Source organism: Acartia tonsa, chromosome 10, assembly GCF_053477335.1.
Source record: "Acartia tonsa isolate MP-2025a chromosome 10, ASM5347733v1, whole genome shotgun sequence".
NCBI classification, from domain to species: Eukaryota; Metazoa; Arthropoda; class Copepoda; order Calanoida; family Acartiidae; genus Acartia; species Acartia tonsa.
Genome location: NC_137269.1, coordinates 48,449,039 through 48,463,364, shown reverse-complemented (window position 1 = coordinate 48,463,364; position 14,326 = coordinate 48,449,039). Strand labels below are relative to the sequence as shown.

At 32.4% G+C, this 14,326-nt stretch overlaps 3 protein-coding genes across 4 annotated transcripts in view; 2 read left to right on the top strand and 1 right to left on the bottom strand.

Moving 5' to 3' along the window:
- Window positions 1-14,326, top strand: part of LOC145330225 (ankyrin repeat domain-containing protein 13C) — a 526,153-nt gene that overhangs the window by 77,543 nt on the left and 434,284 nt on the right. The gene's annotated exons all lie outside the window — the stretch shown is intronic.
- The window catches only part of MED1 (Mediator complex subunit 1), a 509,044-nt gene that overhangs the window by 77,544 nt on the left and 417,174 nt on the right, over window positions 1-14,326 (top strand). The window lies entirely within an intron of this gene.
- Window positions 1-14,326, bottom strand: part of LOC145330218 (glycine receptor subunit alpha-3-like) — a 74,951-nt gene that overhangs the window by 8,590 nt on the left and 52,035 nt on the right. For both annotated transcript variants that reach the window (XM_080174828.1, XM_080174827.1), the window contains exons 11-12: window positions 9,829-9,954; window positions 7,282-7,372 (exon numbers count right to left, since the gene is read on the bottom strand). In XM_080174828.1, the coding sequence (XP_080030954.1) occupies window positions 7,282-7,372; window positions 9,829-9,954 (217 nt within the window). The remainder of the gene's footprint in view (window positions 1-7,281; window positions 7,373-9,828; window positions 9,955-14,326) is intronic.

Below are 14,326 nucleotides of genomic sequence, written 5' to 3'. Positions count from 1 at the left end.
ATATTCTACATCCATTCTGAAAATAAATGATTTTTAAAAGCGAAGCTCGTCTACACTTTGTTAGGTTTTTCGTCCGTCGGTTATGGGTTGTCCTCTCTTTTTCAAACTTAACATAATGATTTATGTAACATTGCACCACAAAGTCAGTATATTCATTTTAAACATGATGACTGTCATATGATATCATTGTCAAAAATAATATATTGATTCCTTTTCTAGTTAGATGCATCAACAACAACTCTATAATCTTATAAGAAAGTAAGTACATCCATTGAAAACATGCTGATTTTTAACTTTATAAACAACAATATTTCATATGATTATCCTATTTATTTGATTTTTGCAACAATGATTCCTAGGACAATAAGTTACACTATTTTAAACAAATCATCTCTATATAATCAAGACCTAAAATTGTAAGAATGTCCTTAAAAATCCTTGCAAAAATTATACCTTTACAATTTTATATTTAAAGATTAGTTATTAAGTTTCGACACTCAAAAAATATTTATGTTCGTTTGTCCTACTTTTAAATTTAACGCTTCACTGTAATGGATGTTGTCATCCTTGTTTTTATATAAATGAATTCTCTACATTCACACCTATTTCAATAAACTTAAAATAAAGTGGCTAGATAATTTATTTTCTTTCTTTCTTGCACTCAGGAATATATTCTTCAAAGATAAGGTTTTATCCAGAAAATTGATCAATTAAAAACTATAATTCAATTTGCAAAAGAACAAGGATGACAACATCCATAAAAGCGAAACACTGAAACGGACATTAACACTTGAATAGTGTCTGAACTGAATAATCATATTAATATAAATGTATAAGAGTCAAAGCAAAATTGTAAGTAAATTTGTTGAAAAACTGCATGATACAGGATAATGTATATGGACATACTTACATTTTTAGGACTTGATTATAGAGTTTCTTCGCTTATTACATTATACTTTGTTGTCTCAGGAATCAATATACCAAAAATCAGATCAATCGGATGATTACATCACATAAAAATGTGTTATTAAAAAAGTAAAAAAATCAACATGTTTAAAATGGACGTACGGACATTTTGGTGATGATTATAGAGTTGCTATGCTTTCTAAATCGTACCTAACTACTAAAGGAATCACCATGCAAAATTTGAAATTGATAGGACAATTTTAACATGCCTAAATTAACGAATAAAAGCTATCTGTCTCAGACGGACGTACGGACCGACCCTAATTATAGAAAAGCTTCGCTTTTAATAAAATGTGACGATATCCTGTAACCATACCGTTCACCTAATTCCTTTCCCTCTAATTGGATGAGTGAATTGACCAATAAATGAGTTCCATGTTAGCAAACTTAATTGATAAAAAAAAACATTTCTTCCTTCAAAATATCCACTATGTTTATTTTATCCATTCCTTCAAATGCATGGCCTAACGAATATGAAGCACATGACATAACATTTTAGTCGTTCGTATTAATTGAACAAATCCTATATTTAAGTATAAATAAACAAACTTTTAACTTATTTCAAACTATGGCTTAGTGTGGAAAGTAAAGTAACACAAGGAGGGGACATTGGGCTGTTTTTATTACACTAGTCCCAAATTTTGTATACCTAAAAAAGTTGGCTCAACAACTTTAGAGACTTTTAGTTAATTTTGATTGGTTGGTTTATCAAGTTGAGTGTTCATACGTTATAACAGCTAATCTTAATCTACAGAAGTGTGTATCATTATTGAGGATATACATCAATTATCGGCCATTGTCTTATCCCTTTAGATCCCGGGGAGAGTAAAGTAACATCATAATCATGAATGAGAGAGAGAGTCTGATTAATTGTAATCAAAAGGGGTAATTTTGTTTATAATCATTAGAGATGTACATCAATTTATCGGCCATTGTCTTATCCCTTTAGATCCCTGGGAGAGTAAAGTAACATCATAATCATGAATGAGAGAGAGAGTCTGATTAATTGTAATCAGAAGGGGTAATTTTGTTTATAATCATTAGAGATGTACATCAATTTATCGGCCATTGTCTTATCCCTTTAGATCCCTGGGAGAGTAAAGTAACATCATAATCATGAATGAGAGAGAGAATCTGATTAATTGTAATCAGAAGGGGTAATTTTGTTTATAATCATTAGAGATATACATCAATTTATCGGCCATTGTCTTATCCCTTTAGATCCCTGGGAGAGTAAAGTAACATCATAATCATGAATGAGAGAGAGAGTCTGATTAATTGTAATCAGAAGGGGTAATTTTGTTTATAATCATTAGAGATATACATCAATTTATCGGCCATTGTCTTATCCCTTTAGATCCCTGGGAGAGTAAAGTAACATCATAATCATGAATGAGAGAGAGAGAGTCTGATTAATTGATAAAGGAAAAGTCAACCAAGGACAGAGTCAGAGATCAGAAAGAATAGTTATTTTTCTTATAAAATCCTATTATATAAAGTAGCAAGTTTTGAAGCTTAAAATTTTGATATATACTGAAATAATTGAGTTCAGCATTTAAGGAAAGTTTCACACAGGTCCTGGTGGTTTTAGGCTATTTAAGTTTTAGATTTAAGTCGTAGGATTGTTTAAGGATATTTTTCTGCCTTTCTTTAAAATTCAAATACAGAACCGCTAGATGCAAGGGGCGCAATCGCTAGTAAGGATAATAATGTAACAACCAATAGAATTGATGTATCAACTACCTGGCTCCTGTTTCTAAAGACCTTTGTTTTGTCTGCTAGCAAATTGCTTTCTGTCCTTTTGGAGCAACTTGTCCGTGTTAATATTTATAATGCTATATTTAGAGTCCCCACTGGGTCCTTGGGGTGGGGATATAGTTGTTATTATTGTTATCACACGCCTGACCTAGAAGATTTAGGTACTAATGCCGCTAGTAAATGTACATAGATCCAAAGAGATAGGTCAATAGCCAATAAATTAATCTACATCCCCAAAGATTATACAGAAAATTATCCCTTCTTTAGATTAATATTAGTAGTTGAAACGTTTGAACACTCAATTTAAAAAAAAACCAACAAATCAAAAATTAATTAAAGTCCCCAAAGTTGTTGAGGGGACCAGTGTAATAAAAAGTTCACTTTCCCCTCTCTCTCAAGTAAACGTAATTGGTTGATATGATTTTTTTTTGACAAATACTGTGCCTTTTTTTAAGATAGGCGTTTTTTGAGATGGGCAGTTTTTTTCAGTGTAGCCGTGAAAAGAACGGAAGTTTATTTACTCTAACTGTAACATGTTATTAATTATGGAAATAAAATGCAAATACTCTTAGGGTTGGGTATTTCATTTAGAAAAACCATTTTCTTCTAATAAAAAGTAATAATTTTTACTAACTAAATAACTAAAATAATACTTTTTCCAGTATGGCTTCGAAGCCGATTGATATCCGCTGAATTGGAACCAGTTCTCAGCCATACCAAAATCACGTGTAGCTTTGTATTATAGACAATTTTCAAAAAAAGGTTTCAATCTTTATTTCAATATCCAATAAAAGCTGCATATAATACGATGCAATAAATTATACAACTTTCACACTGCGCAAAATTGGAAACAGATTAGATTTTCAACAGACGAAAAATGACCTCCTTTACATCATCAGGACTTCTATTAGATTTTTTTCATTTTTTGAGGGAAAAAACAAGTGCACAAAATAATTTAATGTCATATTTTATTCAATTTTCAACTATTTAAAACTATTAAAATCGTTGAATAAATGTTCCTGTCCTTAATGAAGTTTTTGCTTTTAAGATAATTAATGTAAGTTTTATCAAGTGATAAAGTTTTTTTGGCAAAATTAATTTCATGAAAAGCCTAAGAAATATTTGTATCTACAGAAGATTCATACTATTATATAAAGTAGAAAGGTTGTTTTGTCTGTTGCTCAGGATCTCAACAACTTCTGGTTTTAGGCTACTTTCCTTACTCCTTCAAATGCAGAGCTTCTAGATGCTAAAAGCGAATCCACAAGTTCTAGTTACATACGCATGAGTCCCAAAAGTCTGAGTGGACAAACGCAGGAGTTTTAAAATATCAATTTAATTAAGTATTCCTAAACAGGTTAGGTTAGGTTAAGATATGAATATAAAAATAAGCCACCAGCAGGGTTAGGCATTTTAAAAACATATAAGATGGTCTAAAATAGGTTAGGTTAGGTTAAGTGTCCACTCCGACGTTTGTCCACTCCGACGTTTGAGACTCCTGCGTTTGTCGTAGGACCCTTTTAAGAACGATAGTGGCTGTGCCCTAGTCTTTGTGATTTCGCCAAAATTCAACTTAAATAAACAAGAATGACAACATCCATAAAAGCGAAGCACTGAAACGGTAGGACAAACGGACATTGTATAGTGTCAGAACTGAATAATCAGAATATAAATATATAAATGTATAAGAGTCGAAGCAAAATTATAAGTAAATTTGTTGAAAAACTGCTAGATACAGGATAATGTTTATGGACATACTTACATTTTTATGACTTGATTATAGAGATGCTTTGCTTATAATATTGTACTTTGTTGTCCCAGGAATCAGTATACCAAAGATCCGATCAATAGGATAATTAGATCACATAACAATTTGTTGTTAAACAAGTAGAAAAATCAACATGTTTAAAATAGATGTACGGACATTCTAGTAACGATTTTAGAGTTGCTACGCTTTCTAAATCGTACCTAACTATGACAGGAATCACCATGCAAAGTTTGAAATCGATAGGACAATTCTAACATGCCTAAATTAACGCAGAAAGCTATCTGTTACAGACGGACGTACGGACGGACAGACCGACCCTAATTAAACGGTTTCTTATTCGTTGAATTTCGGGACTTTTAATAAATTTTGAATAGTTGGTTTATTAAGTTGAGTGTCCAAACGTTTCAACCACTAATTGTAATTTACTAAAGCGGTTGTTTTGTGTATTAGCATAGGGGATGTACAGTACATCAATTTATCGGCCATTGTTTTACCCCTATAGATCCGTAAGAAAGTTTATAAGCAATTAATTTGCACGGATGAAACTTTAATACTTAATAACTAATTTATTATGCTTCAATTCAGAGCTGGATCTTTAAATCATTTCAATGGTGCGCGAAATCGGGGTGCGCCAACTTTCCACTAATAAGAGCACAGCATTTTATGAAATGCCGCGCTGTGATTGGCTGAAATTCGGCTCACTCCGATCTGGCTCACTAATAAAATGATTTAAAGATCCAGCTCAATTCATTTTCAGGTGCAAGGGAGATATACAAGTAGGAAGTCAAGAAACTTAAGTCCTTGAAATTACTGACTTTGAAACCAAACTTCAAGATCTTAAATGGAGGTATTTGTTGATTGGAGGGGGGGGGGGGGTTGGAGGATGTTGGCGAAGTTTTAATCTGTGTAATGGAAAAGGTACGACTTTTTTTATTAAGAGCAGGAATCAAAAATGTGTTCTTAAGGAAAGCCTTACATCAGTCCTTAATAATTTTTTTACTTTTTTAGATCCTAATTATTCCCGCTTTATTAGAATTTTGCAAACGTCTTGGGGGTGTCTCACTACTGTTCTAAGAAATATAAGATTGTAGAAATTTGTTCATTTCCTAACATCCTTGAATCCAGAGTTGTTCAATTCCCATATATTAATTTGGTGATATTATGAATATTTATAAGAAAAAAAATAAAATAATTTATGCAATATATTTTTGATTACAGTACAATCATGTGAGAAATATTGGACAATAAATGCCCTCTAAGTTTTATAAAAAAAAACATTTATCATTTGTTGTCTTTAATGCTTTATATAAAATCCTAGTACAAACTGTGTCCAAACTTTTCCATTTTAATTTCCAGAAGATATAACTATGAGTATTATAATTTAAGGGGAACATCAATTTATTTCTCATTATCCAATCTCTTAAAATCCCTGAACGACGTACATACCTTCTTACTGTGTGGATGATAGCTACATGTAGTATAGCTAGCTGCGCTACTCCCATTAGAAAATAATAACCCTGTAGGACGTACTTACCTTCTTACTGTGAGCATGATAGCTAATTGTGGTATAGCTAGCTGCGCTACTCCCATTTGAAAATAAGATTCCTGGAGGACGTACATAACTTCTTACTGTGTGGATGATAGCTAATTGTGGTATAGCTAGCTGCGCTACTCCCATTTGAAAATAAGATTCCTGAAGGACGTACATACCTTCTTACTGTGTGGATGATAGCTAATTATTGTATAGCTAGCTGCGCTACTCCCATTAGAAAATAAGATTCCTGAAGGACGTACATACCTTCTTACTGTGTGGATGATAGCTAATTGTGGTATAGCTAGCTGCGCTACTCCCATTAGAAAATAAGATCCCCCTAGGACGTACTTACCTTCTTACTGTGTGGATGATAGCTAATTGTAGTACAGCTAGCTGCGCTACTCCCATTAGAAAATAAGATCCCCCTAGGACGTACTTACCTTCTTACTGTGTGGATGATAGCTAATTGTAGTACAGCTAGCTGCGCTACTCCCATTAGAAAATAATATCTCTGTAGGACGTACTTACCTTCTTACTGTGTGGATGATAGCTAATTGTGGTATAGCTAGCTGCGCTACTCCCATTAGAAAATAATATCTCTGTAGGACGTACTTACCTTCTTACTGTGTGGATGATAGCTAATTGTGGTATAGCTAGCTGCGCTACTCCCTTTAGAAAATAAGATTCCTGGAGGACGTACATACCTTTTTACTGTGTGGATGATAGCTAATTGTGGTATAGCTAGCTGCGCTACTCCCATTACTGGAGGACGTACTTACCTTCTTACTATGTGGATGATAGCTAATTGTGGTATAGCTAGCTGCGCTACTCCCATTAGAAAATAATAACCCTGGAGGACGTACATACCTTCTTACTGTGTGAATGATAGCTAATTGTAGTATAGCTAGCTGCGCTACTCCCATAACTGGAGGACGTACTTACCTTCTTACTGTGTGGATGATAGCTACATGTAGTATAGCTAGCTGCGCTACTCCCATAACTGGAGGACGTACATACCTTCTTACTGTGAGGATGATAGCTACATATAGTATTGCTAGCTGCGCTACTCCCATAACTGTAGGACGTACATACCTTCTTACTGTGTGGATGATAGCTAATTGTAGTATAGCTAGCTGCGCTACTCCCATTAGAAAATAAGATTTCTGGAGGACGTACTTACCTTCTTACTGTGTGGATGATAGCTAATTGTGGTATAGCTTGCTGCGATAATTTCATTACTGGACGACGTACTTACCTTCTTACTGTGTGGATGATAGCTAATTGTTGTATAGCTAGCTGCGCTACTCCCATTTGAATATGATTTCTCTCCATATTTTTCTCTCTTTCTAAAAAGAAATATTTTGTTATTTTAATTGAAGATTGAATTTTATGTTTATTTTCATTTTATTGTTCATGGAAAATTGTCTGTAATACTTACTGTTACGGTAAGCCATACTGCAAAATATCTTTAACCCTATTCTGGGGGGGGGGAGCGTTTACCCCCTTCCCTCTCCCTAAAGTTACAAGAAAAGAGATAAAAGGGAGGGAGTAATGGGGGATTCATTGCCTCTCCCCCCCCAAAAAAAATTGTAATTATTTGGACGACCCATAGGTTAAATCTTCTGCCGAATAATATATAGCTTTTTTGAAAATCAAAAAGCTTTTAGATAGCCATTTTAGAGATTCAAAGATACAGAAAAATGCTTTATTGTTTGATACATTTAAATACAAATAATAGCAAATTTAAAAACTGTATTTATTTACCGGCGGCGGCGTAAGAGTTTCAAATAAATAGTTTTTCCCGTTCCAAATTAATTTAATTTAAAGTTTATAAATACATATGAAACAATGGAATTTCAAAGGACAATCCAGCAATTTTAAATCATTTTAATTTATTTTGATGTATTAATTTGTATTTAATGTAAAAATAGGGAGGGGAGGGGGGGGGCATATGTTATCTTATTTGTTGGCTCGAAAACTTTTGTATTTTAGGACATTTATAATGTTAGGTCTTTTGTAACATTAGACCTTTGTGTGGGATTAGGTCTTTTATAGATCTTTTGCAATTTAGGTCTTCTGTAAATTAGATCTTTTGTAGCACTTCCCTTTCATTGACTGTTGATTGGTGGTTCCAAACTCTTTATTTATCATCAATTGTCTTATTCCTTAAGATTCCTCAGTAAATGTAATAAAAGCTGCGAATATTATTTCCTTGTAATTATTATGGGGTTGGTGTTATAGGTTGCTTGCAGGTATTTAGGATAGGTTAATTGGTTTGAATTGTGGTAGTTTGGTAGGGCGATAAAGTACTATTCTTAAGAAGGGGCTTGTTTTTTTATTGAAGGACTTCTAAGTGATTTCAAATATTTTTTTTTATTTGCGGCTTTCTTGTCACACTTCGTATACTAGAGTAATATAATCTTGTGGAGGGTCTGATAGGTTAGGTAAGACATTTATAAAGCTTTTCTATTCGGACCAGCAATTTCAGACATCTTGAGCTTCAGACAAAAAAAAACCCTACTACTTTTTATTAATTAAACTCACAGAAAGGCCTTTTAAATTCCAGACTGTGTGTGTGTGTGTGTTAGTGTGTATATGTGTGTGTGTGTTTATAAGTTGAAAACTTATTGTACTGTATGTATTATCTGTGTATTTCAACATAAATAATTTTATTTCTTTACAACTTATAAATCAGGAACTGAACGAAAGTTGGAGTCTAAAAAAACTATTCTGATTAGATTTTTTCTACCTATTAAAAGAATGAGTAAAAGAGAGAGTAAAAGAATGTAAAGAAAATAGCCTAAAACCTCCTTAATTAGGACATTTATAAAGCTTCCATGAAAATTAAATCCCATAATACTTTATATGTTAGCATAATAACCATTCTTAATTTGTCGAAACGGTACAGGGTTAGTTTTTCTTTCATTGCAATGTCCCTTCCTCTGCCTTTATCCAGGGAGGTAGGGGACATTGGGCTGTTTATTACACTAGTCCCCAAAGTTTTATAATTAAGCTTTCTTATTGGTTGGCTCAATAACTTTGGGGACTTTTATTAAATTTGACAAAAAAATCCACACCCATTTTTTTATTTTTTTATTTTTTTGTAGGAGATATCCTTATTTTAGATATTCTTATGTTATTTTTTACGAATTTCACCTTAACTTTTTTTATCATCTCGTGGGGCAAAGCCTCTAGAGGCTAGGGGCGAAGCCGCTAGTTAATTTTATAATTTGTATATGAAGTATGCTTTATTGTTAAAAGCATTATGCTAATAAGAAAAAATTTACTAGGGAACAATGTCCCAAATAAGAATTAAATTGGATTAGATTGTTTATAGGCATGTTTTATAGCTTGTTATAGAATTAAGTATGCACGTATGCTCCTAGAGGCCTATAAGGACACTTGAATGGGGGGGGGGGGGGGGGGTAGAAATTTTGTCTTAAAAATAACAAAAATAAAATTAAGTTTATTTTTGTTGGTGGAACATACAAGTAATAAAATATTAATTAGATCTAGGTTACCTTTCCTATAGGAGTATATGTCAGTATAAGTATGATGGCATTCCCGAAGCTGGCTAAAATAACCCACCAACTCTACCCAATCCCTTCGCCAGGGAGGAGTGGTCATTGGGCTGTTTATTACACTAGTCCCCAAAGTTTTAAAATAACGTTGAGTTGAGTGTCCAAACATTTCAACCACTAATTGTAATCTACAAAATGGGCAATTTCGTGTAACATCAATGGGGATGTACATCAATTTATCGACCATTGTCTTATTCCTTTAGATCCCTGGTCTATATTACCTTTTATACAGCACTATATGTCTGAGTATGATGGCATACTCCAGGAGGGACAGAAAGACGAGCAGCATACAGGCCAACAGCCATACTTCTAGAGCAGTCACCGTGTTCGATACTGGGATTCGGGTCCTGAAATAAAAGGTAATTTTATTTCAAGTATGGCTTTGAAGCCGATTAATATCCGCTGGATTACAACTGGTTATCAGTCATAATACAGGCAATTTTACACGAATATTAAAAGAAAAATCATAAAATTAATACTAGTTTTCTTATCCCAGGCTTTCAGCTCCTCGGGGCTATCAAAACTGGTTTAAATTTTATAATTTTTCATTTTAATATACACGGAATGCTGTCTATAATACGATGCGATATACATCTTTTATGAACATTGTGTTTAAGTTGCGAAGCAATGACATTATTTTATATAACTAATTATCCAGGAGTACAAAAAGTATGTAAGAAAAAAAAAACAATTTCAATGCCAGAATGACAAACAGACATATATGTCTAATTACAGAATAGAGGAACATTCTTAACTTGTCTAGAATTTCAACAAATTTATTCCCAATTCCAATGTTATTCCAGACTTTACACTTATATAAAGATTTTAAGAGATATTCTTTGAAATTGCCAGTTAAGCACCCCTTCCCCCTTCCTTCTTTTTTTCAATTTTCTTCTCTGAAGTGGAGCCTGAACTCTGTGGGTTAAAACCTTCCTAGGCCTTTTACTTAACCTAACATAACTTTAAGATACATCATGAAGACTATTTTCTGCTCAAAAATTTTAAAAATGGCGAGAGGGTATTTGATGATTTATTGGCAATTGAAGGGTTAAAAAAAATGTTCTCCTTAAATTGGATGTTTTTTTCACCTTTGCTGAAGTGTATTCAGGGAGGGAGGGGACATTGGGCTGTTTATTACACTAGTCCCCAAAGTTTTATAATAACTTTTCTTATTAGTTGGCTTAAAAACTTTGGTGACTTTAGTGAAATTTGATTGTTTGGTTCATTAAGTTAAGTGTCCAAATGTTTCAACCAATAATAGTAACCTTGTAAAAAGGAGTAATTTTGTGCATCAACATGAATGGATGATCAATTTATCGGCCATTGCCTTATCCCTTTAGATCCCTGTAGTGTATTTAATTAAAGACTGGAAAAAAAATTCAAAGTTGTGGGAGTTTTTCCATTGTTGTAAACATTAAAAAAAACTAACAAATCATCTTTTTAATGAATCACATCTTTTAATAACCCAAAGCATTTCTACTAACAAACAAATTTTTTAACATCTTTATTATCAAACGGAGATATAAACCATTAACCTTCCCGATAAAATATTCGCGTGTATAAGTAGTTATTTTTGTAGAGGGGGGGGGGGGGGAGATTTGACTTTGAGCTGTTTATTATACCAATCGCTTAAGTTTTATAATAACGTTTTCTTATTCGTTTGGTGAACAACTTTTATTGAATTTTGATTGGTTGGTTTATTAAGTTGAGCGTCCTAACGTTTTAACAACTAATTGTAATAAATTTTGTGTATTATAATTGGGGATGTACAATTATTTATCGGCCATTGTCTTATCCTTTTAGATCCCTAAGTTTATGGGATAAATAATCCTATTTCCCTTCCCAAAGAAATTTTTTTGTAGTTTTCCATTTGTTCCAAAGTTTAAATTCTTTAACCCAAGTCTATCTTGTTGATTGAATTTCAAAATAGTTTTTTAATTAGAATTTAATTATATGACGTAACTCATTTTAATGAATATTGTTGTTTGTTAATTTTTCTTTTCTTTTACTATGGTTTAAATAAGGTCACGTGGCTTATAATTTGCACGAGAAGCAGCTAATAGTGTCTTCAAAAAACTAGAAGAATGTTACAACGATTGGCCGAACTATCCCGATTGACGTCATATTATATTAGTAGGGAATATGGCGTCGTATACTATTAATATTTCAACTGTATAACTAAAACCAGCATCATTTTTACCATTTTTAGGACGAGAGTTGGTTTAGTGTTCCTTGTTTTTATAATCGCTGAAATTCTGCAAATGTACTTACATAATGTGATTTCAAAAGCATAAAATTGTAAGCTTTGCAAATTGAATGTTGTACGTATTTTATTTAATATATTTCATTGTAGAAGTTGATTTATACTTTAATCAAGACTTAAGTATAATCAAATAACCAAAACTTGACCTAAAGTTAAGCTTTTATATGTCAACATAATGACTCTAATTTCCGCAAAAAAAATCTAGCGCTTATATATATCTATGCAGTGAGGTAACGAGCGACAACCCTTTTCTGATCTGGTAGTTTGGAAATTTTAGATTTGATGGCAATTATGTAGCTAAAATGTTCTCTAAATAATTAAGCAACTGCAAAAAAACCCTTTTTTTCCAAATTTTATCTTTAAAAAACAAACCTAATTATTATTAATTGATAACAATCATTTTTTCATTCAGTATTCAAAAATTTTTAAATACAGTGTAATCTTATTTCTCAAATGCTTTGTTGAAGTCAAAGTAACAATAATTATATTTACTTTAAATACCATCCATTCCAGTTAATGTACACCAAATTATATTGATACCCATACTTTTACAAACACTTTATCTCATTCGTTGGCTTTGGGGACTTTAATTAAATGTTGGTTGGATGGTTAAAACTAGCAATGTCCAAACTTTTCAACAATTGCATTGGGATTAAGGGGTAATTTTTTTTATCTTCAATGTGGATGGACATCAATTTATTGCATTTTATTGATTGAAATTTATATACACAAATTAACTATCTTACCCTGCAAATAATAAAATATTTATTGGCTCAATGTGTATCATTAAACTTTATTAGCAAGACTCTTATTTCAAGATCTAACATAAACGCAATAAAAACCATATTAATCCTTATATAAAAGTAACAGAATCTGTGTCTATCTATCTGTGTGTACCGAAGTATCTCTCTAACTGTTGAACCGATATGGTTCTTCTTTACAGCGAAGCTTCTGGAAATTTTCAAAATTATATCAGGGAGTGTACCGTCCCCCTCACAAGAGAAATCGCTTATTTAAAAAATGACCCCACCCAAAAAAAAAAAAAAAAATAAACTAAAATTGCGAGAGTGTTCAATCCCCCGTCCCCCTCCTACCTCAAATTCCCATTGAGGCCTCTAGGGGCGTAATGCTACTGTATTAATATACTAACCTACACCAAAGATATTAAATTATTTTGAGCGGGGCTATAACTTGTTCTTAACAACCTAAATTTGAACTTGTTACACATAGTTACAAGTTTGGTTTGTAGTTAAGTATGTATAAGATGGACAAATAATCCTTATAATAAAGTTACAGGATGTCTGTTTGTCTGTCTGTTTGTGTGTACCGAAGGATTTTACCGAAGGATTTTGATAGCTTCTTATTGGTGCTGGGAAGTTTGATAATTATTTTAAGGGAGGGTAACTTTTTCTTTTTCAAACTAAAATTGTAGGGGGTGTCGACTTCCCCTTTTCCCATCTCAAATGTTCCTAAATACCTCTAGAGGCGTAGTCGATAAGGTGTTAATCTACACAAAATATATTAAATGTTTAAGAACGGATCTAATAATTGTTCTTAACAACCTAAATTTGAACTTGGTTACACATAGTTACAAGTTTGGTTTGTAGTTAAGTATGTGTAAGAAGGACAAATAATCCTTATAATAAAGTAATAGGATGACTGTTTGTCTGTCTGTTTGTGTGTACTAGAGGATCTTGATAACTGCTGAACCGTTATGGTTCTCCTTTACATCTTCTTATTGATGCTGGGAAGTTTGATAATTATTTTAAGGGAGGGTAACTTTTTCTTTTTAAAACTAAAATTGTAGAGGGTGTCGACTTCCACCTTTTCCCATCTAAAATGCCCCTAAATGTCTCTAGAGGTGTAGTCGATAGGGTGTTAATATACTAAATATATCAAATGTTTAAGAACGGGTCTAATAATTGTTCTTAACAACCTAAATTTGAACTTGTTACACAGAGTTATAAGTTTGGTTTGTAGTTAAGAATGTGTAAGAAGGACGAACTATTCATGGATAAAGAAAGAGGTATAATTTAGAAAATATTCAAAATCTTTCGTTTGAAATTATTTGTAGTTCATGAGTAAAAGTTTTTGAAATTTTTTCCAGTTTGGCTTCGAAACCGAATAATATCCGCTAGATTAGAACCGGTTGTCAGCCATGATGAAAAATCATGTATAACATCTTATTATAAACAGCTTTCCACGAATAACAAAATAAAAAAAAAACATAAAGATAATACCAGTTGTGTTAGCCCGGGCCTTCAACCAAACTGGTTTTCTTATATTTTTTTAATGTCCGAGGAAAGCTGTCTATAATACGATGCTATGAATATCTATTAACAACAATAAAAAAATCTAGTGGTATTATTTTTTTGTGTTTTTTTTTCATTTCCATCTAAAATTTTCCGCAAAGAATTTTTACTTATTCCCCTATCCATGCTAAACTGTGTGTAGAT